The 25,863-nt window shown below is 42.7% G+C and overlaps 1 protein-coding gene across 1 annotated transcript in view; it reads left to right on the top strand.

Annotated features, from left to right (window-relative positions):
- Positions 1-25,863, top strand: part of HLCS (holocarboxylase synthetase) — a 129,852-nt gene that overhangs the window by 102,469 nt on the left and 1,520 nt on the right. The window contains exons 7-10 of the mRNA XM_031064058.1: positions 14,498-14,565; positions 15,765-15,925; positions 20,551-20,665; positions 23,906-24,119. Of these exons, the coding sequence (XP_030919918.1) occupies positions 14,498-14,565; positions 15,765-15,925; positions 20,551-20,665; positions 23,906-24,119 (558 nt within the window). The remainder of the gene's footprint in view (positions 1-14,497; positions 14,566-15,764; positions 15,926-20,550; positions 20,666-23,905; positions 24,120-25,863) is intronic.

Consider the following 25,863-nt stretch of genomic DNA (forward strand, 5'->3'; position numbering starts at 1 on the left):
CAGAATTAGAGTTTTATATGCTTTTAGTCAGTATTTGGAAGGAATTCCTGGGTTTGGTGAGGTAATGCAAGAATTAAAGATATTTTTTTCTTTTCTGCTCTTTGGGATATCCAGATTTCATCCTCTACTACATGCAGATGTCAAGGTGCCAAAATTCAAGATAAATTTACTTTCCAACCCAAACCCTGATTCTGTGGTGACCCATCCACCACCTCTCAGGATGGTTTGTACATATTTTATTTGTAAAATATTTTATTCTTTCTGGGCATATTTTAACCTCTCAGATGTAGGAACTTCCAGCTTTTCAATGTGAAGAATTTGAATTAACATTACCTGGGGATTTTTGGGATTTTTTTTGCGCACCTTGACAAAGGAAATTCCTTTTCTGGGGCTTTGAGTCGCAACACTTTTTTCTTTTCTGCTCTTTGGGATATCCAGATTGCATCCTCTATTACGTGCAGATGAAAAGATGCCAAAATTCAAAATAAATTTACTTTCCAACTCAAACCTCCTGTGATTCTATGGTGACCCATCCACCACCTCTCAGGATAAGAATTATTTGTACATATTTTATTTGTACAACATTTTATTCTTTCTGGGCATATTTGAACCTCTCAGAAGTAGGAACTTCCACCTTTCCAGTGTGAAGAATTTGAATTAACGACTTTTGGGATTTTTTTTGCCCACCTTGACAAAGGAAATCCCTTTTTTGGGGGCTTTGAGTAGCAGCTGTATTTGTGTGAGCCTGTGGTTAAAATCCACATTATTTTGATGGCTTTTGATGATGCTGTGGCCAGCAGAAAGCAACTCCCTTATTTTGAAATCCATTTATAATCAGCCATGAAATGAATTACTGGGAGTCTGCCTTGGAGCTGGCACAGCCCAAAAACGAGAGGGTTTCAAAATATTCACCAACTTATTTAGAAACAGAACTTTGCTGTCCTTGATTCAGCTGCTTTGGAGAGTTAGAAAAGCACTTTGGGCTTTAATTCTGAATTTGAAAATCTTGTGGTTTCTCTGGGCACTGGCAGGGATGGAGCTCTGCTATTGGAATATGATCCCTGGGGCTGCAGGTTCGATCAGCCGCACGTTGGGCGCCAGATATTGGAATGTTATCCCAATATTACCGGGTGGAACGTGCCTGGGCTCGTCTGGCCCTTGCTGCTTGACCAGAGGCGGCAGCCGTGGTGTTTCACCTCAGAGACACCCCAGGCTGGCTGGATGTTGCAGTGAGGCTCTTGGATTGAGTCCAGGCAGGCAGGAACTCAGGCTTTACCTCTGATGGAAAGGCTTTAGGCGAGGCGAAGAGGAAAAGGATTCTGCCGGAGGGGTTAATCCAGAGTTTTATTCCAGGGTCACAGATCTCTGAATCTTGGTAACAGCTCCAACAGAATCCCGGCCGCATGGTCTCAGTGTCCTTTTGAGCTCGGGGGGAGGAAAGGGGCAGGTGTGGCACCAACCAGGTGGGAGGGGTCTCAGGGGACAATGACACCTCGACAGGCCAGTGACCCAGGGCTGAGAAGCATCTTTTGAACTTCACCAACCAGACGACGCCCTTGGTGGAATGTTAAGATTGACGGACAGCACTTAGCAAGGGGGCAAGGGCGAGGGGAAAGGAGAGGTTGGCACACCTGAGGGACTGGGGTAGGTGAAACGGGATATTGCTTCACACCACAACACTCTGCTGCTTGATGAGAGCATTTTTTTTATGTTTTAATGATAATTTCTATGGGTGCAGAGCCAGCTGAGCTCAGCTATTGTGTTGAATGCACCATGAGAAAAGCAATGTGTTTTTCTGGAATTCACCTTGAGAAAAGCAATGTGTTTTTCTGGAATTCACCATGAGAAAAGCAATATCTTTTACCTTGAGAAAAGCACTGTATTTTTCTGTAATTCACCTTGAGAAAAACAATGTATTTTTCTGGAATTCACCTTGAGAAAAGCAATGTATTTTTCTGGAATTCACCATGAGAAAAGCAATATATTTTTCTGGAATTCACCTTGAGAAAAGCAATGTATTTTTTCTGGAATTCACCTTGGGAAAAGCAATGTATTTTTTCTGGATTGTTGTCTCTTCATATGATCTGGATCTTGAAATCAGGAAAAAAAAAATCTGTTCTTTCTTCAGAATGAAATTCTGTGTAGGGATGGTGGAGATAATGTTCATTTGTGTGTTTTAAAGGAAAAATGGCATGGGTAAAATTATTTCCTCTTTGGGAAATTATTTCCTCCTCTTAGAGAACAGCAGCTTTTCTGGATCTGTCTTTCCTTTGAAAAATTATGTATATGGTAAACATCCCATCAGGTCTAATAACATTAAAAACAAAAATTAAAAATTATAATGAATAAAAATTAATTGTGATAAATTATTTATAATATTTATAATATTTTTATTTTTATAATTAATTTTATTTACTATATTAAAATTAAATTTTTATTTATTTATTGAAAATATGATTAAAATAATATTCTAAACTTTACTTGGCAAACAATCTATTTCAAATTTTAGCTGCAACTTTAGAGCTCATTTCTGCCATTTCTTAATGATTTTGTTTTAAAATCAGCTCTCACAAACCTTTTTCTCCTCAAAGTTTGCATTAAACTTCTCCTTAATCTCTTACATTATAATTTATATTTACGTTATTTATATATTATGTTTATTTATGTGCTCTATAGTTAGGTTTTTTTCTATATTTTATATTATATTTATATATTAAATTTCTCAGTGTTCCACCTCTATTTTTATTAGAGGAGGATTAAAATCCTGGTATTTTGTCAGTGGGAGTTTTTGGATTAAATTCTGGGTTTATTGACATGGAAGGAATGGGGTGTTTTGATTGCTTTTACACAGCAAAACGTTAATAATCCTTTTTTTCCCCCCAAAGATTTCATGCATCACCATTCTTAATGGAAAAAAAGCCATGCAAGTGAAATTATTGTGCTTTACCTGCCAATTTATGAAGCCACAATTGGGAAAAATTGAGGAAGATTTGATTGAATGCCAAGTAATGTGTCCAGTAAGCACCTCAGGGATGATGTTTGTACCATACACGGCCCAAAAATCAGAATATTCACCAGCATTTAGAACTTTTAAGACCTTCTGTGTGTATTTTTCAATTAAATTTTCAAATTTTTCAATTAATTATTTTTCATAAAATTAATTAAATTTTTCTATTAAATGGTGAGAGATGAGAATTTGGAGATTGAAGTTCACGTGCTTTTGACCAAGGAAAACTGAGGTAATGGAGAAATTTGCCTGAAATTTTAGTTAATTATCTTTAAATAGATTTTTTTTCAGAAAGAGGGTTGAATTGACAGGACCACAGGAAATGGCAGTGTGAAATGGTGCTGCCTTTTGTTTTAGTGCAGGAAAACTGTGGTTTGTGCCTTCAGAAAGAGGAGCATAATTCAAATTATTTTTCAGTTAGCACTGGATGAAGAAAACTGGGAATTTGCTGCATCCAGAACCTAAATTTTGAGCACAATGGATGTTGCAGGTGGAAAATAAAAGAAATTAAAGCAAATCATGGGGAAAAAAAAATCAAAGGTTTTAAGAGGGTTCTCCTAAGTATAAATTACTCCTGTGATTTAAAGTATTGATGAAACTTTTAATAATAATAAGATACAGGAAAAACTATTAATTTAAATAAGGAAAATAATTGTTATTACTGATTTTTTAGGTCTTTCACAGTTCCTTCTGTGACTAAGTATTGATGAAACTTTTAATAATAAGAGAAAGGAAAAATTGATTTAAATGAGGAAAATAATTATTACTAATTTTTTAGGTCTTTCACAGTTCCTTCTCTGATTTTAAGTATTGATGAAACTTTAATATTAATAAGATAAAGGAAAAGAATTAATTTAAATGAGGAAAATATTTTTTACTAATTTTTTAGGTCTTTCACAGTTAGTTCTGTGACTTTAACTATTAATGAAGCTTTTAAAAATAATAATAAGATAAAGAAAAAAATAATTTAAATGAGGAAAATAATCATTATTTCTAATTTTTTAGGTCTTTCACAGTTCATTATGTGACTTTAAGTATTGATGAAATTTTAAATAATAATAAGATAAAGGAAAAACGATTAATTTAAATAAGTGAAAAAATTATTACTAATTTTTAGGTCTTTCCCAGTTCCTTCTGTGACTAAGTATCGATGAAACTTTTAATAATAAGAAGAAGATAAAGGAAAAGAAATAAATAAGTGAAATAATTATTACTAATTTTTGAGATATTTCACAGTTCCTTCTGTGATTTAAAGTATTGATGACACTTTTCATAAGATAAAGGAAAAATATTAATTTCAGTTAGGAAATAATTGTTGTTACTAATTTTTTAGATTTCACAGTTCCTTCTGCAATTTAATAATATAAAGGAAAAATTAATATAAATAAGGAAAATAATTATTACTAATTTTTAAAGTCTTTCACAATTCTTTAACAAGGAATGGAATTTTTTTGTTGATGAAATACTTTAATTTTCCCCACTTTTTGGGGCTCTGGGAAGGATCCTGGGAGAGCACCTCACACGATTTTAATAATAAGATAAAGGAAAAGAATTAATTTAAATAAGTAAAATAATTGTTACTAATTTTTTAAGTCTTTCACGGTTCCTTAACAAGGAATGGAATTTTTTTTTGTTGTTGAAATACTTTAATTTTCCCCACTTTTCGGGGCTCTGGGGAGGATCCTGGGAGCGCACCTCACACAATTCTTATTAGTGCTCATTTGAATTTCTGTGATGAATCCAGTGTCTCTTGTGGTACGTTCTGGAGTGGCCGTTTGGGAATAACTTCAGCACCTCTCTGCTCAAACATGGCAACTCTTTCACACCCTCAGTGGTTGAAGCCAGGAAATGAAGTGATGTCTTCAGAAACTGCAGAGAAATTTTCATAAGGAAATGCAATCACCCAGACTAGAAACTGGCCAGAAAATCACATTAAAATCGCTGTGTGAGCAAAAAGTTCTCACCTGGCTTTTTTTCACCCGAGAGGGAGCTAAGGAATAAGGGATAATGAGGAATGCTGGATAAATTCACTTTCACAATGGGTTACTTTTGAGATCTTCGTGTTTGTGATGCCTCACTGTGAATTAGCGAATCCAATGCTGATTTCAAATGGATTTGTTATTTTGCTGAAGTGTTTCTTGCTCTGCTGCGTTGGGCTTGTGTTGAGATTCTCCTCTGAAAGTGACCAAATTTGAGCATTTTTAAAGCATCTTTCAATCATGGAATGGGTTGGGCTGGGAGGGAGCATTGAAAGTCACCCAGTGCCACCCCTGCCATTGATGCCTCAGGTTTGACTTTTATTATTTTCACATTCTGTGCTGCTTTAGTGTGTGGGTCTGGGCTTCACATGAGGGGATGGTGAGCTCTGTGCAGGTGAACAATGCCAGCTGTGCCAGCCTTTCCTGCCAGCAGAGCTGCTCCATCCCTCTGCTCATCCTGGAGCCTCCTCTGGGCTCTCTGCAGCAGCTCCAGCTCCTCCCTGCGCTGGGCCCAGGGCTGGGGCAGCTCTGCAGCTGGGAAATCACCTGAGGGGCACAGAGACACCAATCTCCCCCTCACTGTGGGGTTCTGGGCTGGGGCAGGTCCAGATCTCACCCCCAGATCTTCTCCCAGGGCTGCTCCACCTGCTCATCCCAGCCTGGGAGGATCCCAGGGGTTGCCCCATCCCAGGGTCAGGACCTCACTCTCGGTTGTGTTGATCCTTTTGATGTTCCCAGCCCCAGTCCCGAGGCTGTGTCACTTTCTAGAGGGATGACCCACAATCTTTTGTTCCAAGGTCTTTTAAGACTGAACTATCCAATGAAGAACTGACACCTGGATTATTTTCCCTTTTAACCCAATAACTGATCCCACAGAGCTGCAATGGGGACTTTTCTGCCCAATTACAAAATGCCACCCAAACCCATGGAGAAGGAGGAAGAAGAAGCATGAAGAAGAAACCCAGGACAACACCCTGTGCCCCCCATCTTTCTTCCATCCACAACACACTAAAAACCCCAAAACCTCAATTTCTCACCCAGTGATACACCTGCACTGCTCTCTATAATCTATTTCACACTTTTGTGGGTTCCAGTCTATCTTGAAGTCTGGGAAATTTTCTCCATGGATGAGGGTCAGAGTCAGTGCTGCCCTGGGGGTCAGGGCACCCCAGAGCAGACAGGGAAATATTTTCCACAGGGCATTCTCTTCTGTGCTGGGTTTGTCCTCAGACAAGAAGGGCTTGCTCTGGCTTTGATCAAGGTGTTTATAAATTTTATTTTAGCCTGAAGATTCTACTCTTATCATGTTATGATAAATATATTTCACTGCATCCCAGTAAATCTTCTGTTTCTTAAATCTTGGCACTGGGGTTGTATTTCCTGACAAAATCTGTTTCATTCCCATTTGTCCCATGTTCACTTTTGGCTTCAGGTAGCTTTTTCAAGAAAGGTTATGGATTGAAAAGATTACTTACTAGATGGGAAAAAAAATGAAATAAGTTGTTCAAAACAGGACAAGTTTTTGCTTTTCAAATTAAAAATTGAAAGAAACTCCTAAACTCTTCTCACATCTCCCCTGGAAACGCCTTCCTTTGCTGTAACTTTGTGGTCTTGATGATATTCACAGAGAAACTGATTTAGTGAATAAAGAAGTTCTTTAAGTTTTCAGTTTTGGAACATGACCAGTGTGTCTGAACCCGGGTTTCAAATTTTACTGGCATTTTGTTGGCAAACTTAATTTTTTGGAGTCCTTTCTTATTTGGGTATGTTTCCTGACACCTCTCCCTGTATGGTGCTGTGTTTTAAAATTCTCTTTTTCTTTCTCTTTTTCAAGAGGAAAAGCCTATAAACATAGACAAAGGACTAATTATAAAATAGCAGGTATAAAAATAGACAAAAAAATTACCAGCTGAAAATGCAGTGAGCAGAGGAAAAAAAAAAAGAGGATTTCATGGTAGAATTCTGTGCAGCAGGCCCTGATTCTCAAAGCAATTCCACCAGCAAAGCATGAACCATTCCCAACTCATAATACCATAATTTCAATCAACCAGAGCACATGGGTGGTAAAAAAGAGGCGATTTAGGTGATTTAGGCTTCACTTCTCTCCCCTGGCATCTCTTGCTGTTGCTTCCCCTTTGCCAACAGCAGCTTTCATTTCTGGAGAGCTGAAAAACATCTCAGGTGGCTTTGCCCAGCTCCCAGCCCTCCTCCATCCTGCATTTTCCCTGGAACTGAATTGTTGTTTCTGCCCTGCTGAAGGATTTACCCGGCCAGCCAAAGGCTCTGGGAGCTCCTCACCCACGTCATCCATTCAGGAGAATATTCCTTGCTGGAAATGCCCTGTCTAGTTCAGGACAATCTTCTTTTTGTAGCATTTCTTGAGGGAACAAGGAACCAGCTGTGCAAGGTTGTGGTGCTTTTTTAGCTTTCCCCATGGCTGGGATATTGTAATCCCTTTAATGCTTTTCCTCACTGGTGCAGGACTTTGGTGTATCCAAGGAGTTCAAGGAGAATTTGACATTAAATGGCCCTTTCTGTGCTAACTTTGCTGTGGGGGAGCCCACTAGAAAGTGAAAGGAGCAGTGAATTTTTTGCATTAGAACAGAAGAGTGCATTCATGGCAAGGGGCATTCTGGTAAATGGTTTTTTTCTTGCTGGATTTGGGCACAGTTTTAAGTGAGATTTCTGCCATTTAAATCAGCCTGAGCTGGATTAACAGCTGAGGTGTTCTCCTTGTCTCAGCTGGGGGAGTCCATCTTCTGGGAGCACCTGGCCGTGTGTAAAATGCCTCGTGGAAAGTGGAGGATGGAGAAATGTAAATATTTGGGCTTGTAAGAGAGTGTGCAAATGGCTTTAGGATCCTGCCTGGGAGGTGGGATTCCAGTGACCACCACTGGGACTAAATCGCTGATTTAACAGGTACAATGGCTAATTTCTGTTGAATCACAGATTTAACAGTTACAATGGCTAATTTCTCTTAAATCACTGATTTAACAGGCACAATGGCTAATTTCTCTTAAATCACTGATTTAACAGATACAATGGCAAATTTCTGTTAAATCACTGATTTAACAGGTACAATGGCTAATTTCTCTTAAATTGCTGATTTAACAGTTACAATGGCTACTTTCTCTTAAATCGCTGATTTAACAGGTGCAATGGCTAATTTCTGTTAAATCACTGATTTAACAGTTACAGTGGCTAATTTCTGTTAAATCACTGAATTAACAGTTACAATGGCTAATTTCTGACTGATTTCAGCCAAACCTAAATGTCTGCTGGAAACACCAGGGATGCCAAGTTCCTTTGCATTTTCTGGTGTCAAGAATCCCTGAAGATCTCTGGTCCAAACTCTTTCTTTTAAGCAGAGTCAACAATGAATTCTGACCAGCTTGATAAAGGCTTTTTCCAGTCAGGTCTGGAAAAACTCCACATCCCATTCCAGAGTTTAGTTATCCCCACAGCTTGGTGTTACTCACTGGCTGGGTGTGTGTGCCATTTCCTCCTGAATTCCCTCCTTTCCTTCACCTCTTATTAAACTTCTGAAGACATGAAATAGGACAAGTCTTGGAGAACCCCCTGAGGGTCTGCAGTTGTATCCAGCCCACAGCTGGAGTACAAACCAGGATTTTCAATCCAGACCCTTTCTGCTCAAGGCTTGCCTTGGCTACAGGGATGTTTGAAAGAACAGCTTGGAGATGTTTTCCCTCTCAATCTGGCACCACCCTGATGTCCTTGGCCATGAGGATGGCAGAGCTGGATGTGCCCTCAGCACTCTCAGATCCATCCCCTCTGCTCTCACCGACCTGACTGAGCCAGGATTTCCCAAGGGATTTATGGGATTAATTCTTTTCTACTGCTGTTGTTTCCTCTTCTCCCTGAATTCTGTGTGAAGTCCTGGAAGAGTTTGTTGGTGAAGACCTGGGCAAAGAATTCCTTGAGCAGCTCAGCCTGAGATGTATCCACTGTGTTTCACCTGAGACCCCACATTTTCCTTTTTTTTTTTTTAATCACATTCCACTACAAGTTCTTGTTGCCTTTTTTTTTCCTCCCCAATCTCTAATATAATTGAGCTTTCCATTCTCTGGACCATATTTCTGCATTTCTCCTTTGTAGTATTCCTCCTTGCTTCCATCTTTTTCTGGACATTTTTTACCCTCTTGGATACCCTTTTTTAGCCAAAGCAGCCTCTGTTCACATCCTTATTTTCCTCAGGATTGTGACAGGGATATTTTGTGAGGGGGGAATTTGTAAGGACCAGATCTTTTGAACTCCTTTGCCCCTCAGAGATGTCACCCATAAGATCCCAGCTACGAGGTGCCCAAAGAAACTGAATGCAGGGTTTGTTCATCCTCAAAACTTCCCACATTTCCTGATTTGGTGGCTTTTAGCAGATCCCCAGCGTGGTGTCACTCACAGAAACTGCTGCTTTGGGGTCAATAACAACATTTATTTTATATTTGATAGAGTCAGTGAATGGTTTGGGTTGGAAGAGACATCAAAGATTGTCCAATTACACCCATGGCATGGGTAGGGACACCTTCCACTCTCCCAGGCTGCTCCAACCTGGCCTTGGGCACTCCAGGGTCTGCCACAGCTGCTCTAGGAATTCTTTCCATGGCCTCCCCATCTTCCCAGAGAAATATTTTTTCCAATTATCTAATCCAAACCTACTCTCATTCATGATGTCTTCTCCTCTAACTGTGGCCCACCAACTTAAATAATCCTGGAAGTCACTGGTTTGACTAAAATTGAAAGGATTTGGGTTTTTGGGGTTTTGTTGTTGTTGTTGTTTGGTTGGTTTTTGGGTTTTTTTGGTTGGTTTTGGTTTTTATTTTGTTTTGTTTGTTGTTTTTTTTTTGTTTGGTTTGGTTTGGTTTGGTTTGGTTTGGTTTGGTTTTTTGTGTCGGTTTTACAATACTCCCTAAACAACCTCTTTGAGAGTGAGATTTTTCAGGCAAGGAACTCGAAGGGAAGGGCCAAATCTGCCCATAACTCTTGTGCCCAGGTATTTGAACATCTGGAATGCTCCGCTGGCTGTGGTAATGCCTCTGCAATACTGTAACACAGCAGGATGCTTTAATGAGAGTTTCAACCTGAAACCCACAACATCAATGAAATTTATAGCTGTTAACGTTAGTCAAACGTGGTTTTGGGGGTTTCAGTTCCCATTTTATGTTCATGTAGGGTGAAAAGTCATGGTGTTGGCAGGAGAGTCCTCCTTACACTTGGAATTTCTGTAAAATAATTAAATATTGTTTATTACTCTTGTCAGCACTCATAACATGCACTACAGGGTGGGGAAGAGGGTATTTGTATAAAAAACTGTGCTAGAACCTCTCACTGTTTCAGCTGAATGCCAAAAGGGCCTTGCTCACATTTTGGAAAATACCACAAAAATGTTCAAAAAAAGAGAAAAGTTTACATAAAATTCCAGTATCATCTTCTATGATCATATAGATGTCATCTGATATTCTTCCTGATGGGTAAATTTGTTTTCACGTTGCCATAATCTTATATCTCATTCTGGTTTGTGGAATTAATACCCAGAGCATGATGGTCAAAGAGCACAAAAAAAGAAAAAAAAAAAAGATAATTTCTTGAAGGAAAATATTTCATGGAGGGGGGGAATGTGGTGAGCACTGTGATTAAGCCACTCTGCAGAAAAATGAAATTGTTAAGTCTGCAACTGATTAAGTTGAAAGAGAAGAAGGGAAGTCAATATGTAAAAAAGTGCACGTACAGTTAATCTTTCTGGTAAGGAAAATCCAAGTTGTTTCTCGCAGAGAAGAAAAAAAAACCCACCAAACCAACAAGCACACACCATGCTCAGAGCAGTGAAGCTGGGGGAAGCTGTGTGCAGAATTTTATCATCATTGGCTTCATGTTAATTCCAGCACAATCTCAGGAAGTAGTAAAAAATCAATCTGTGTGTCTCTTGGTGCATCAGTCTGGGAATTAACAACTTCCCCATGTTGTGTCCTTTAAAGAATTTCTTTGTGACCCTTGAGAGTCCAGCCTCAGCCTCTCCATGTAATAAGTTGTTACCTGCTGCCAAGTCTCCCAGGGCTGCATCATCTGTTCTCCTAATTGTATCTCTTTGGTGCAGAAGCCTGTGTTTTGCATTCCTAATTAGCTTTTTTCCTGCTCTGTTTATTTTCCTCCCCTCATGACAGCACATGATTTTTATTTTTTTTTTTTTCATTATTTAAAACCAGATACATGAATGGAGGAGCAGCAGAAATGCGTGTGTTTCGACAAAGCCTTTAATTTCCTCCTAACTGCGTGTCCAAGTTTAAATTGGATTTTTATGTTGCAAAAGCATGGACTTGGTGTTGTAATCAGGCTGCTCCCAGAAGACAGGGATGAAACCTCCTGAGCTTTGGGGGATTTTCCCCCCGAGGGGCTGGAGTGCGTCCAGAGGAGAGAAGGATCTGGAAAACAAATCCTGGGAGGAGCAGCTGAGGGAGCTGGAGAGGCTGAGCCTGGAGAAAAGGGGCTCAGGGGGAGCTCATTGCAGGAGGGGCAGCGAGGGAGGGTTGGTGGAAGTGAAAGGAGGAGAGGAAATGGCCTCAAATGGCACCAGGGCAGGCTCAGGTTGGAGATTGGCAAAGAAAATTTCCCTGGCAGAGTGGTCAGGCCTTGGGCTGAGCTGCCCAGGGAGGTTTGGAGTCCCTGGGATTGTCCCAGAGCAGTCTGGATGTGGCCTTGGGGACAGGGATTGGGGTGATGGCACTGGGTGATCCTGGTGGGCTCTTCCAGCCTTGATGATTCTGGGATTTAGTGTCAAGAGGTAAAATTTACTGCTAAAGGTGGTAGATAGGTGGGCCTGGTCTCAGCATGTGATCCACAGTGTCCAGAGGAGACAATTCCCAAGGTGTGTTCCATGGAAGGTGACTGGCAAGGAGATTTTCTGGCTGTTGGCCTTTGATGGCATCTCCATGACTCGGGAATAATGGGGAAAACATTGTGGGGCCTGGTCCAGCTCCTGCTGGTTTGTGTGTCCCTACCCATAGCAGGGGATGGAACTGGAGGATCTTTAAGGTCCCTTCCAACCCAAACCGTTCCAGGAATCTGTGATTTGTTATTTGCAAAGGGATTTGTGATCCAGACTTTGCTTGGGCAGTCCAATAACCTCATCACCATGAAAGTAGAATCACAGAATTTCAGAATCACTGGGTTGGAAGAGACCTTCAAGCCCATCGAGTCCAGCCCAGCCCCAACCCCTCAACTGAGCCCTGGCCCCCAGTGCCACATCCAGGCTTTGTTAAACACACCCAGGGATGGGGACTGCACCACCTCCCCGGGCAGACATTCCAGAACTTTCTCACCCTTTCAGTGGAAAACTTTTTCCTAATATCTAACCTAAACTGAGTCAGGCATTTGAAAGATGCTCTGAAATCTCTGGGTTTCTTGCATTTTGGTGCTGCCACAGCCCCAGGAGTTGCTGATGTCCCGTTTATCAGAGTGTGGAGCAGGAGCAATGGATGGTTCCTCATCTCAGCGCAAAGAATTGTGTCTCTGTGGGGCACTCACAGCTCCTCCTTGCTGCTCCTGCACCTCCTCAACTGCAGAGACCTCCCCTCAGTGCCCCTCCTGTCAGGAAGTTGTGCAGAGCAATTCCCAGAATTCCCAGAATTCCAGAATCACTGGGTTGGGAGAGACCTCCAAGCCCATCAAGTCCAGCCCAGCCCCAACAGCTCAACTGAGCCCTGGCCCCCAGTGCCACATCCAGGCTTTGTTAAACACACCCAGGGATGGGGACTGCACCACCTCCCCGGGCAGCCATTCCAGAACTTTCTCACCCTTTCAGTGGAAAACTTTTTCCTAATATCTAACCTAAACTGAGTCAGGCATTTGAAAGATGCTCTGAAATCTCTGGGTTTCTTGCATTTTGGTGCTGCCACAGCCCCAGGAGTTGCTGATGTCCCGTTTATCAGAGTGTGGAGCAGGAGCAATGGATGGTTCCTCATCTCAGCGCAAAGAATTGTGTCTCTGTGGGGCACTCACAGCTCCTCCTTGCTGCTCCTGCACCTCCTCAACTGCAGAGCTTGAAAACAGCTCCCAAACCCATCTGAAGTTCAGGGGAAATTGTTGCTTTTCTCAGCTGTTGCAGAGATGAGGCAACTGAGAGGTGTTTTAGATTTTATTCTGAGTCTTGAATAGTGACATACAAGAGATGGAAAACTCAATGCCATTCCATCAGAAGCCAACCTGTTTCTTAAATTACAATACTTTATAAATGTTTTTATTTAAACTTATTAACTATTTTTAATTTAAACTTATTAACTATTATTTATTTAACGTACTAACTTTTACCACACAATACTTCTATTACTTCTAACACCAATTATCTGTATTTTTTCCTTACATAGCCTTACTACAATACATCTTTCACAGTTCTAATTCTCTAAAATATCTAATTATTTTCCAAAACCATATTTTGAAACTTGTTTACACCTTATCTCAGTATTTACATACAAATAGGTATTTACATACACTCTATAAACTTCCTATCAAATTTTAGAAATCCATTTCTCACAGGAAATCATTGCAAATGGTGCTTTTTTTTTTTTTTCTCTGATTTGGGCTGCCCTTACCCCTGAGACAAGATTGCTTTTATAGGAATGAACAGCACCGTGTTTGTGCCTGTGGGAGAAGCAGATTTGTGGGCTAGACATCCCTTTTTGGGCTTAACTCACAGGCAACATCTTGAATATGTTTTATCTCTGAAATAACCCTGAAAACGTGAAATGGAGGAGGATCATGGTACAGTTCAGATCTGTTTAAAAGTGGCTTGAACAAATTTCTCACAGTAGGGTTTTTTCTTCTTTTCTTTTTTTTTTTTAATTTTTTTTTTATTTTAAGTGTAGCATTGACTCATTTGGTGGTGTTAAAGTGCACTTTCTACTTATCCCCAGAGGAAAGTTAGTATTCTTTTAAGTGAAACTATTTTAAAAGCAGAACACAAGCCTAAAATAAGCCAGTGTTCTCTAGAGCTCTCAGAAGGTGTAGATTTATTTACTGTAGTTAAATCATAATTAGTTCTCAGGGGATAGTGTATCTTTTAAACTGCTTTATTGCCACCATATTGGTTTTCTAAATAATCAGAAACTGCTGCTCTTATATTTTGTAGTATGAACAAAAATTCGCTGTAAGTAGAAACAAATGTTTGGAATTGCTGGTTGTCACTTGCTGAAGATAGGGACACCCAAAAAATGAGCACTTGAGGAAGAAGTGGAGAAATACAAAACCTGGGTTATCAGAACTCAAATGAACTACAGCTCTGACTTATTTCAGATAAAATAATATTTTACATTATCGTTTTGCAGCCAATCGTTTTTTAATATTCTAATGGGTTTGGATCAGGACTAAATGTTAACTGAAAAAAATGGTGGTGCAACGTTAACATAAAATATTACCTGATATTTAAGCCTTGATTTTCATGAATGTAGCTTAGTGTTGCAGCTGATAAGCATGTGGGGTTTTTGGTTTTTTCCCTAATTGGCAGGTTAATGTTCGAGTTGCCTGAGGAGATGGGTTTAATAGCAGTGGCTGTTCGACAAACACAAGGGAAAGGTGAGTAAATCTCCTTATTTTACTCATAAATGTGTATTAAATACACAAAATAGAACATTTTAAGCTGCATTATGAGCATTTTTGATAATATAATCCATAGAATGAGCCTGTCCTCCTCCCGCTCAAACTGTGGATTCGAACTGAAAACCCAAAAGTTAATAAGAGACCAAAGTAAACATTTTCAGGATGTTTGGTGGCTTTTGCAGAAGTGATTTAATGGTCTCCTGGTTCCTGCCAAAAAAGTTTTGCCAGTCACAAAAGCTGCCATCACTACACTCAGTGTAACACAAGTCGGAGCTCCAGATGAAAACTGAAACTGGGTTAACTGGAGCAGCACTGGGGCTTGACTTGCTCTGAGATTGAGTCTGAAGGACCTGCCTGAGCAGATAAATGTAAGCAAGTCGTGTTTCCTGCCCAGAAAAATGCTGGCACTTCTTTAAAAGCCACATTTATTCTGCTGGAAGAGCAGAGTGTGTGGCCCAAGAAGCTTTTCCGAGCACTTTTCCATGAGGAGGTGATTCCCTGGTTTCAGTGCGGGGTGGTTCAGAGTTTGGGTGCATTTCTAGGTGCACACAGAGCATTTTCAGAAATGCTTTTCCACTTGAACAAAGATCTTTAAAATGTGTCTGTCAGCAGAGACCAGGAAAATCCTGGAAGCAGGGGATTTAGGACATGCTGGGAAATTGAACAGCAGCTTGTCCTTCAGAAGCTCAGAACTGAATTCCAGAATGGCCTGAGTTGGAAGGGACCTTCAAGAATTACAGAGTTATAGAATTACAGAATTATAGAATGGCCTGAGGTGGAAGGGACCTTCAAGAATTACAGAATTATAGAATGGCCTGAGTTGGAAGGGACCTTAAAGATCATCTTGTTCCACCCCCTGCCACACCTTCCACCAAACCAGGTTCTCAGAGCCCCATCCAACCTGGCCTTGAACACTTACAAGGATGGGAATGTTTTAAAAATTCCAGTATTTTTTGAAGAAAAAGCTTTGCACTTTAACCCTTTTTCTTTCAAAATTAGTTTGGAAAACTCCATTAAAGGAACTTTTGCTACATTCTTGGTTGGATACCTTTGAATCTTTCTCTTTAGTTATCTACATCTTTAGTTATCTTTTGTTATCTACCTTCACAAAGTGATCTTTTTCATAAATGTTCTTGTCTTGAGTTGAAGTTCCCCTTTTTCCTGTCCCTGCCCAGGTCGTGGTGGGAACGCTTGGCTCAGTCCCATGGGCTGTGCCCTGTCCACTCTGCACCTCTCCATCCCTCTACATTCCAACCTGGGCCAGAGAATTCCTTTTATCCAGCACCTGGTGTCCTTGGCAGTGGTAGAGGCAGTCAGATCCATCCCAGGATATGAGGTATGTCCCTCTAACTCACCTCAAAATCCCTGCTTCCATCTCCATAAAATTCAGATTTTAGCTGTGTCTTTTCTGCGTGTAATGGCTGAATGCATAATTCAGTTCTTTAAAAGAACCTGAACTTAACCTTCCTAATGTTTGATTATTGATATGTTTGGAGAAATCCAATGTCCAGGGGATGAATATTCTTTTACTGAGCGGATCAAATGCACTGCATTCATTTCACTCATAATCTTATGAAACTTAAGCCTCAATCCTCAGCAGTAAAGAAAAAGTCAATTTTGTTTGCCCAACAATGGAGCTGATTTGTTTTGATTTTGAAGGAGAATAAGGAGGAGGGAAAAATGAATAAAACTGACAAATCCTTTTCTGCTTTTTTTGTTGGTGCTGTTTCAGTGGTCACTTTATCCTTTTTAAAGGATTTTTCCAACCCTTGTTTAAGGTTGAAAACTGATTTCTAAAGCAAGAACTGAGGAGAATTGCTCTCGAGAGGGAATCAAGTGTCCTGTCATCAGTATTAAAATGAAGAACCAGTCTTCTTTATCACCTCATATATCTCCTTTTTAATGTTACCATTTCCTAATATTTGCTAACTATAAAACTTTGGTATTTTACAGAAGTAGTTAACTAAAGCATATGTTTCCTATATTACAGAAAATCAATGACTTATACACATTTACACATGAACTTTATTATAGTGGCACCCAGTAGCTTTGCTGGAGTTTAGGGTCTGTCAGCCTTTCTATTAAAACCTTCTAAATTCATAACCTGACTGGAAAAACAAAATGCTTCAGGCTAAAATTTGCAATATAAAATACTTGGCTGGAGTGGATAATTTGACCACTTAAAAACGAAGGGACAAGAGTTAGTTTTATAAAATAATGGGGATGACCGGGGAAGGAGCTGATTTATGAATGGAGGTGGTTTTGCTCCTGTGTGCCTGCCCTGATGCACTGTGGCATTTTTTAATTTTATTCCGTTCAAGAGGAAAAAGGTGACTGAAGATCCGAATAGTGATGTAGAAAATGTGGATCAATAATATGTGGGCTCTACTGAGCATTTGGAGAGTAAAGAGTGACCGGGGCAGATCTGCTGAACTTGAGGGGACATCAGCCCTTGGCAGGGGGGCAAAACAGAGTTAAAGGTTTAGAATCAATTATGTTATACAGCAAGAATATTTTAAAAATTATCAAAAACTCAGTGCTTGAATTTCCCCTTTAGACTCAACTCCTGCAAGGCTTTTCTGTATGTCCTTATCATACCAACTGCAGCAGCCATTGCAGCCACAAACAATGGGATGATCTACAGAGTGATGGAATCATGGAATGGGTTGGCTTGGAAGGGATCTGAAAGATCACCCCACCCCTGCCATGGCAGGGACACCTCCCACTGTCCCAGGCTGCTCCAGCCCCAGTGTCCAACCTGGCCTTGGGCACTGCCAGGGATCCAGGGATGGAATTCCATCCCAGCCCTGCCCACCCTGCCAGGGAACAATTCCTCATTGCCAAGATCCCATCCAGCCCTGCCCTCTGGCACTGGGAGCCATTCCCTGTGTGCTGTCCCTGCATCCCCTGGAAATTGTCTCTCTCCAGCTTTCCTGGGGCTCCTGCAGGCCCTGCAAGGCCACCCTGAGCTCAGGCCAAAGCTTCTCCTGTGCAGGTGAACAATGCCAGCTGTGCCAGCCTTTCCTGCCAGCAGAGCTGCTCCATCCCTCTGCTCATCCTGGTGCCAGGAGGTCCATGGCTCAGTTTATCAGCCATTCATGGCTTTTAGGATGGCCACAGTCACTGACTCTGCTAAACCAGCAGTAACCAAGGCCTGTGGTGTGGGTCCTCCCAGAGCAGATCTGAGGGCTCAGTTGGAAGTTCCCTTATCAGATGTTAATGCTGAGGATGCAAATGGGCTTTAAATCAAGAGGATGCTTTGCTCTCCCATTCGGAGAACAGCAGAGTCTCTCTCTAGTGAGGGAAGATAAAAATTGCTCCATTTCCAGTGTATTTTGTGACATTTTGTGTGGTACTTGGTGAACCCATGCTGTGGCAAAGTCGTGTGTGGCATTCACGTTCTGTGAAAAATCCCTTCACCCAGAATTTGTCTCCTGGGAAGCTGAGATGCCTCAGAGTAAAAGGAAAACAATAATTATCTGATTTGCTTCTCCTGTGTTGTGCTCGTTAGGCATGTGTTTGGAGATTGTTCCCCACAGGTGATTGTTCCTTTGCATTCTGCTGTGAGTTGTTTTCACTCTTTGGCCAATCAGGGCCAAGCTGTGTCAGGACTCTGGAGAGAGTCACGAGTTTTCATTATTAGCTTTTTAGCCTTCTGTAAGTATCCTTTCTGTATTCTTTAGTACAGTTTAGTATAGCATTCTTTAATATAATATAGCATCATAAAATAATAAATTAGCCTTCTGAGAACATGGAGTCAGATTCATCGTTCCTGCAAATACAAATACACAAATACAACAGTCATGAGAACACCCAGCTGCCTCAGCTGTTCTTGCTGCTTGTTGTCACTTCAGTCACAGAGCTACTGTCTGCTGTCCTACAGGTGTGTGTTTCCCCCTTTTATCACTGAGAGCACCATTTCACTGTGTCGTTCCTCCCACGTCTCCAGAGTCCCCTAAAATCCTTCCCCCAGTGCAGGGAGCCGAGTTCTTTTCCATAACGAATAGGAGCTGGTGATACTTTCTCTCAGAATGCTTTGATAGCAAAATCAGGTAGTATTTCCTGTCAGTGGATGTGTCATGGACTCCTCCCTGGCCTTTAAATCTGTCAGGAAAGTAGACACGGACCCAGGTGCAGCTTTCACACATCCTGTAAAGGGATTTCACCCCTACAATGGGAGGCAATGCGACTCCTGTAGGCCTGGAGCACCTCCCCTAATTTGCCCCCGGGGATGCAGCAGCCTTGGGCAGAGTTTCAAGCTGCAGGAAGCACATTTGCTTTCTTTTTGTGTTTAAGTAGCCAGTGCAAAGTTCAGCTCGGCCCTGTGGTTTCAACAAAAGCTGCTCTGTGGGGCCGGGACGTTGTCACTGCTCAGTTTGTGTTTCCAGCAGGGACAGCTTTGGGACATTTCTGAACCATTTCAGTGGTTGGGAACTGGGATTTCTCCTGTCTGCTGAATTTCCTTTCAGAAATTCAGGATGTCACTGTTGCCTTGTGCAGGCTGCCCCAGAGCAGGGGCTGGGCAGAGCTAAAGAATAAAGCAGGGATTTATTCAAAGCATCTCCTCCATGGATGCACCTTGGGCAGCACCAGAGCCCAGCCAGGGCTGCACCCAAGATGAACCAAAATGGCCCCAAAATGCACGGCCGGGCACGGGCTCTGTCCCTGGGATCAGTTCTGCTCCATTTGCACCTTGCAGTTCATTGTCCCATTCCAGCTTTAGCCCAGGCAGTCCCACCCTGCTTGTTTTTCTCTCTGCAGCCCACGGTGTTTGTGCTCCTGGGCTGAGATTTGGATCATTTGTCCTTGGTGCCCAGCTGGAGCAGGAATTGTTTTGTCTCCCTGCTCTGTGCACAGAGCTCACCATCCCATAATATGAAGCCCAGACCCACACACTAAAGCAGCACAGAACCTGAAAAATAGAAAAGCTCCAACCTGAGATATCAGTTCCTGCAAGGTTCCTCAGGCACGATTCCATTTTCTGCAGCATTTGTGGAGCACTTCAGTGGATTGTCATTAAGAGGAGCAGTTTGCAGCCGCACTTTGGGTGTGGCAAAAAGGCAGAGAAAATTCTCCTCGTCTGCCCTGCTCAGGTGATTTCCCACCTGCAGAGCTGCCCCAGCGCAGGGAGGAGCTGGAGCTGCTGCAGAGAGCCCAGAGGAGGCTCCAGGATGAGCAGAGGGATGGAGCAGCTCTGCTGGCAGGAAAGGCTGGCACAGCTGGCATTGTTCACCTGCACAGGAGAAGCTTTGGCCTGAGCTCAGGGTGGCCTTGCAGGGCCTGCAGGAGCCCCAGGAAAGCTGGAGAGAGACAATTTCCAGGGGATGCAGGGACAGCACACAGGGCATGGCTTCCAAACTGAAAAATTACAGGTTTAGGTGGGATGTTGGGACAGAATCCTTCCCTGGCAGGGTGGGCAGGGGCTGGGATGGAATTCCATCCCTGGATCCCTGGCAGTGCCCAAGGCCAGGTTGGACACTGGGGCTGGAGCAGCCTGGGACAGTGGGAGGTGTCCCTGCCATGGCAGGGGGGGGATGATCTTTCAGATCCCTTCCAAGCCAACCCATTCCATGATTCCATCACTCTGTAGATCATCCCGCTGTTCGTGGCTGCTGCAATTGGTATGACGTGGACATAAGGAAAAGCCTTGCAGGAGTTGAGTCTAAAGGGAAAATTCAAGCACTGACTTTTTGATAATTTTTAAAATATTCTTGCTGTAACATAATTGATTCCAAACCTTTAACTCTGTTTTGCCCCCCTGCCAAGGGCTGATGTCCCCTCAGGTTCAGCAGATCTGCCCTGGTCAGCCTGGGGCAGTGGGAGGTGTCCCTGCCATGGCAGGGGTGGCACTGGATGGGCTTTAAGGTCCCTTCCAACCCAACCCATTCCATGATTCTCTGCAGATTATGGAGTGGTGAATGAGCCATAAATGTCTCTAAATGTCCGGTTTTGTTTCTTCAGGACATCGAGCTGCGAGTGAAGTGGCCAAATGATATTTACTACAGTGACCTGATGAAGATTGGTGGAGTCCTGGTAAACTCAACGCTCATTGAAACAACATTTCATATTCTCATTGGTAAATGTCTGTTTTGAAGCTTTTTTTGCTGCTTTTTTTTGTTTATTTCTGGAGGATTTTGTTATCAGTGTCTGTATCAGTAAAAATGGCAACGATGAGAACAAATAATGACAGCAGGCATAAGGAAATAAAGCACAACATTCAATCCAGAGGAAGCACAAAAAGTAAATGTTTTCATTCTTCTTAATAATTCCATATGCTTGACAAGTAAAACATAAATGCAAGCATCTGGATTGGTGTAGTAGAGTTCAAAGGAAGAGCATTACATGGGAGAGGGAAATTGTCCTCCTTGATTTATTGCAAAACCAGTGGAATATGCTGAAAACTCCATCCTTTTTTTCCCAATTTATGGATTTTTTGGAACATGACAAATCGTTAAATGAAGAACATGCCTTTGAAATCAGAAGAAGAGCTACATACACAATGTTTTTTCATTTTTTAATTATTGAGATGTTTTTTGTCATCTCTAGTCTGATAATCATCCTGCTCTTTGATAAGGAAGTTTTTCCCCTAAGCATTTCAGATCTGCTCAGAAAGTTTCCAGATTCTGGTTCCAAAAGTAATTGTCTCTGCTGTGCCTAGAAAATTGAAAGAAAATTCCTTAGCAAGTCTAAAAAGGGTAAAGAAAAAGATGATATTTGCTATTTGAACGTAGCACAAGTAAAGTATCCTGCAGAGATGGAGTGGCCATGGTGTTGTTTCTGTCAAAGTTCTGTGATTTTAGATGTGCAAGGTAGAAAAGAGTTGAAGAAATCACCTCTTTCTTGAAACATGCCCAGACATGACATTTTCTGTTTGATTTTGTGCCTTCATTTTGTGAATAATCGACTTGAACAGAATGGAAATTGCACAGAAACTTTAGAAATCTCTCTGTGCCCCTTCAGCCATTTACAACTTCCACGTTTTCCTACAGTCTGGTTAACACAAGGAAAGCAGGAATACATCCAAAAATAGTTCATTATATCAAGTATCTCTTTAAGCACTTCACATATTTGGTTTGGACCTTTCCATTCTTACCCTAAGCATCAAAATATTCCAATTCAAACGGAGACTTTCTGTATCCACTCTCTCTGATATTCCTCTGGAAGGTCTGAGGTATAGATAAAGGTCCGTTCTCATTAGTCTATTTTCACCTAAGCTTTTCAAATTGAAACTTCCTTGCTCCATATGAATCCAAGGATGTTTTCCATCATTCCAGTGCTGTGTTTCGCTGGAGTCCTAGAGGGGCCTCACGACATTGCAGGTTTTGGGTTGGTAGGAGTGATGGGATTCAGCTTCCCCAGCAGGGAAGGTGTGTCAGATCCATCACCCCTTTTCCACAGGATCCTTTCCTAGGCACAATCCCAGGATCCCTGAGGCTGGAAAAGCCCTCCCAGCCCAAGGAGTCCCAGCTGTGCCCACCTTGTCCCCAGCCCAGAGCACTCGGTGCCACCTCCAGGCGCTGAACTCGCTCTTTCCATGGCATTCCCGAGAATCTCCCATAAATGAGGATAATGGTGGAAACCAAGGATCATCTCTGTGGCTTCACTGCTCCAAGGAGGAACTCAGGAGAATAAGATCAGAGACAAACCTGCATTTCCACTGCTCAAGCCCTGCAGGTGACAACGCTTCACACTGAGACTTTCAAACACAGTTTGGAGAAAAAAAAAAACAAAAAACAAAAAAAAAAAACTTTTTTTTTTTCCAATTTGGAATTTAAAATGGAAGAACTTTACGGTGTTGGGACTTCTGGAGGAGGAGTTCTGAGGAGAACATTCACCATTAATGTGAGGGCCAGACTCGGAGCAAGCGCCAGTGGAATGCAGGGGGCAGCCAAGCGAGCAAACCCTGCTCTGCCTCTGCTCAGGCACGTCCAGCTCTTCATGGATCCACCACTGGAACATCCATCAGCGCTGCAGGGCCACTGCTGAATGCTCCTTGCTCCCGTGGACACTGCGGAGGTGCCCCCAGAGCCCCGAGCACCTCGTGGCTTTTCAGTTTCCTGGCTGCCTGTTCCCCCTTGGCCATGCTCGTTCCCAGGTGCTGGGGCTTCAGCTGAGCTCCTCGTCCCAGGGTGGCTGCTGTGTCCCACATTCTGGATTTCTGAGCAGCAATGCTGACGGACCCCAAGGCCCTGTGACCCCTCAGTGGTGTCTCTGTCCCCTCACACTGGGGTGCAGACGGCTGAGTTGGGATTTGCTGGCACAGCTCATTGCATTTGCCAGTTCATTTTCCTTTATCTCTTTCCAGCAGCCCATTTCCACAGGACTGGTCCGTTGGGATCACTGTGCCTTTTTTGTGTTCATTCCCTGTTAAAAATCCAAAACTCTTTTTCACTGGAGGGATCCGTCTCAAAGTTAACACAAATGATGAATTATTAACAGCAAATGTACAAATCAAGACATCTGCACCTCCTTGCAGACGGAGCTGCATCACGTCCAAAGCTGATTGACAGACAGGGAGTTTTATCCCAAATGTCTGAGGGAAGGAAAAAAAAAAACCCCAAATTATTAGGAGAAAAAAATAAACAGGTAATACAATATAGTTCTTTACTATATCCCTGGAAGGCTGTTTCAGCAGGCTGCAGAAAAGGCCCCAAGAGCCACATTTAAGCAAGGGAGGCATTCTGCCAACTCAGAATTTGGGAATTCCAGCTGGAGAAATCTCAGCGAGAGCCTTGAGGCTTCTAAAGGATGTGCTGTGGTGAGATAGATTAGGCAAACTGGAGTCTCACAAAGTTAAAATCAAATCTTCTGGGCTTTCCTGAGCAAGCCAAACGAGGCTTATCAGCTGAGTGCAAAGTCTGGGGTTTTTGGAAAAGGCACTCAGCCCTCTGCAGGAAGCAGAAAGGTCTTTGAGCTGGGTTTTAGAATAAAACTCCATCTTAGGGTGGGATCAGTTGTTCTCTGAGTGGGCTGAGCACCTTCCAGGGAGCGCAGGAGTGTCTCACATGGATGGCTCAGGAACCAAGGTGCAGTTTTTCCTCTCCCAGCCCTCGCTGGTGGGATGGGATAGGGTTGGAAGGCTGTGCTGGATTTGCCTCTGTGATTCTGAGGAGGAATTTTGGGGACAAAGAGCAAAATCTGAGCTGAGAATTGTAATTACAGGAGAAAGAGGATCCAAAGGTGTAAGAGGCTGAATGAAGCCAGCTCTGGGAGCAATCCTGAGGGATGATTTTGGGAGCAGGTGAATTAAGTGCTGGCTGTGGTGGTAACAAGGAGTTTGTCACTTTGATTGTGCCCTTCTCTTTGTCTTCTGCAGGCTTTGGGTTTAATGTGAGTAACAGCAACCCCACCATCTGCATCAATGACCTCATTGCAAAGTTTAACAGGGAAGAGGGGACGGAGCTGAAGCCTCTGAGTGCAGATTGCCTCATTGCAAGGACTGTGACTGTGCTGGAGAGGCTCATTGAGGTGTTCCAGGAGAAGGGGCCCAATGGAGTTCTTCCCCAGTACTACAAGTATTGGGTACACAGGTAAGAACTCTCAAACTCTCTTTTCATAACATTGGTGGAAGAACTCCACGGGTATTTTGTCTTTTTCCACAAAATTCCCTTTAATATGAGTGAATAGTTTAAAATACACTCCCAAGCAGGATGCACATTTTTAAGGGAGGATTAAAGCAGCACATAATAAACCAGTAACTAGCTTGAGTTAAAGAATGCTTTCAGGTATTTTACATGTATCATCCCCAAACAAAGGCAATTTGGAATGATTTGGTTTGAGATGGATGAAGCTGCTGTACTTTGAGGAGGAAAAAACAATAGATTGTCTGGATTAACTCCCAACTCTGTCCATTCCACAAAAGGAAATCAAAGCAGGTAGAAAATGCTGCTGAAAGTCATTCTGTGTAAAGAACCAGTGAGGTGGGAAATGAAATATTCTGTTAGAGGGTGAAACCTTTCCTGTGAGGGTGCTGCAGCCCTGAGAAACCCTGGCTATCCCTGGAGTGCCCAAGGCCAGGATGGACACTGGGGCTGGAGCAGCCTGGGACAGTGGGAGGTGTCATGGTTGGAGAGAGATCAGGATGATCTTTAAGGTCCTTTCCAACCCAAACCATTCCACGATCCTTTTACTGATTCTGATGAGTCCTCTGAGGCGATTTTGATGCCCTGGAGTGGCTCCCTAGAACAGAGGCTAGACAAGATTAAGAGAATAGGAGCAGGTATTTATTAAAGGCTCCACAGATACACCTGGGGCACTCAGAAGCTCCCAGAGGCCTCACCCAAGCTGGACAATGGTCACCAGAGTTTCACACAATTATCAGTTTGGTCATTTACATATCAGGGGTTAATTCTCCAGTTACAGCTTCAGGTAATGAAGTCATTCACCCCCCGTTTGCTCCCTCCCAATTCACTTTGGTTTGTATTTTCAGGGCCTGAGGCTGTGGGGTGTCCTTGGGTCTCAGGCCTAGGGGGATTGTTTTGTCTGACCAAAATGTGGAGACAGTAACTAACACTTTATAAGGAGTTCAGAATCATGCACTAAGGCACTACAGGATTGGAAAAATAGAAAAGATAAAATCTTAAGGCATCAGTTTTAATTGCTCAGTGTGCATGAGTTTCTGCCTTGGTTTGGAGAGCCAGGTGTGTGCTAAGGCAGGCAGAAGCCTCCCCTGAAATGGAAAATGTAAACCCCCTCCCTCTGAATTGTTATTAATTTGAAATTAAGGCGCTCTCAGGCAAAGATATGGGAATAGGAACAACAGTTCTTTATTAGGGAAAAAAATTAAAATAAAATAAGAATGCAGTAACGCAAACCAACCCTGCCAGAGTCAGACCATGCCCTGCCCCCTGTGTGTGTCAGGGGGTGGCACAGCCCCATCCCATGGGGGCTCAGCCCTCCTGCAGTGCCAGCTGTGCTGCTGCTGGAGCAGGGATCCTGCACAAGGGGGGAGTTTTCCTCTGCAGCTCCAGGGCTGCTGCAGATGGGCCTGGGCTCCCTCTGGCAATGCAGGGCAGCAGAAAGCTGCTCCTCTGGCAATGCAGGGGGCAAAGGCTGCTGTGCTGCTCCAGGCTCAGATTGGATCCAGGTAGGAATGCTTGGCTCCTCCCCTGGGCGCAGCATCTCCCCATGGGATGCTGGAATTGGATCAGCCCTGCAGGGACACTCAGTGGCCATGGACAGCAGAGATCTCCTGGAGGGAGGATTGGCTGTGGCAGAGATAAAGAAAAAACTGCCCCATGGACAGCAGAGAACTGCCCCAGCTCTGACAGATGG

This window comes from Geospiza fortis, unplaced genomic scaffold, assembly GCF_000277835.1.
Source record: "Geospiza fortis unplaced genomic scaffold, GeoFor_1.0 scaffold409, whole genome shotgun sequence".
NCBI classification, from domain to species: Eukaryota; Metazoa; Chordata; class Aves; order Passeriformes; family Thraupidae; genus Geospiza; species Geospiza fortis.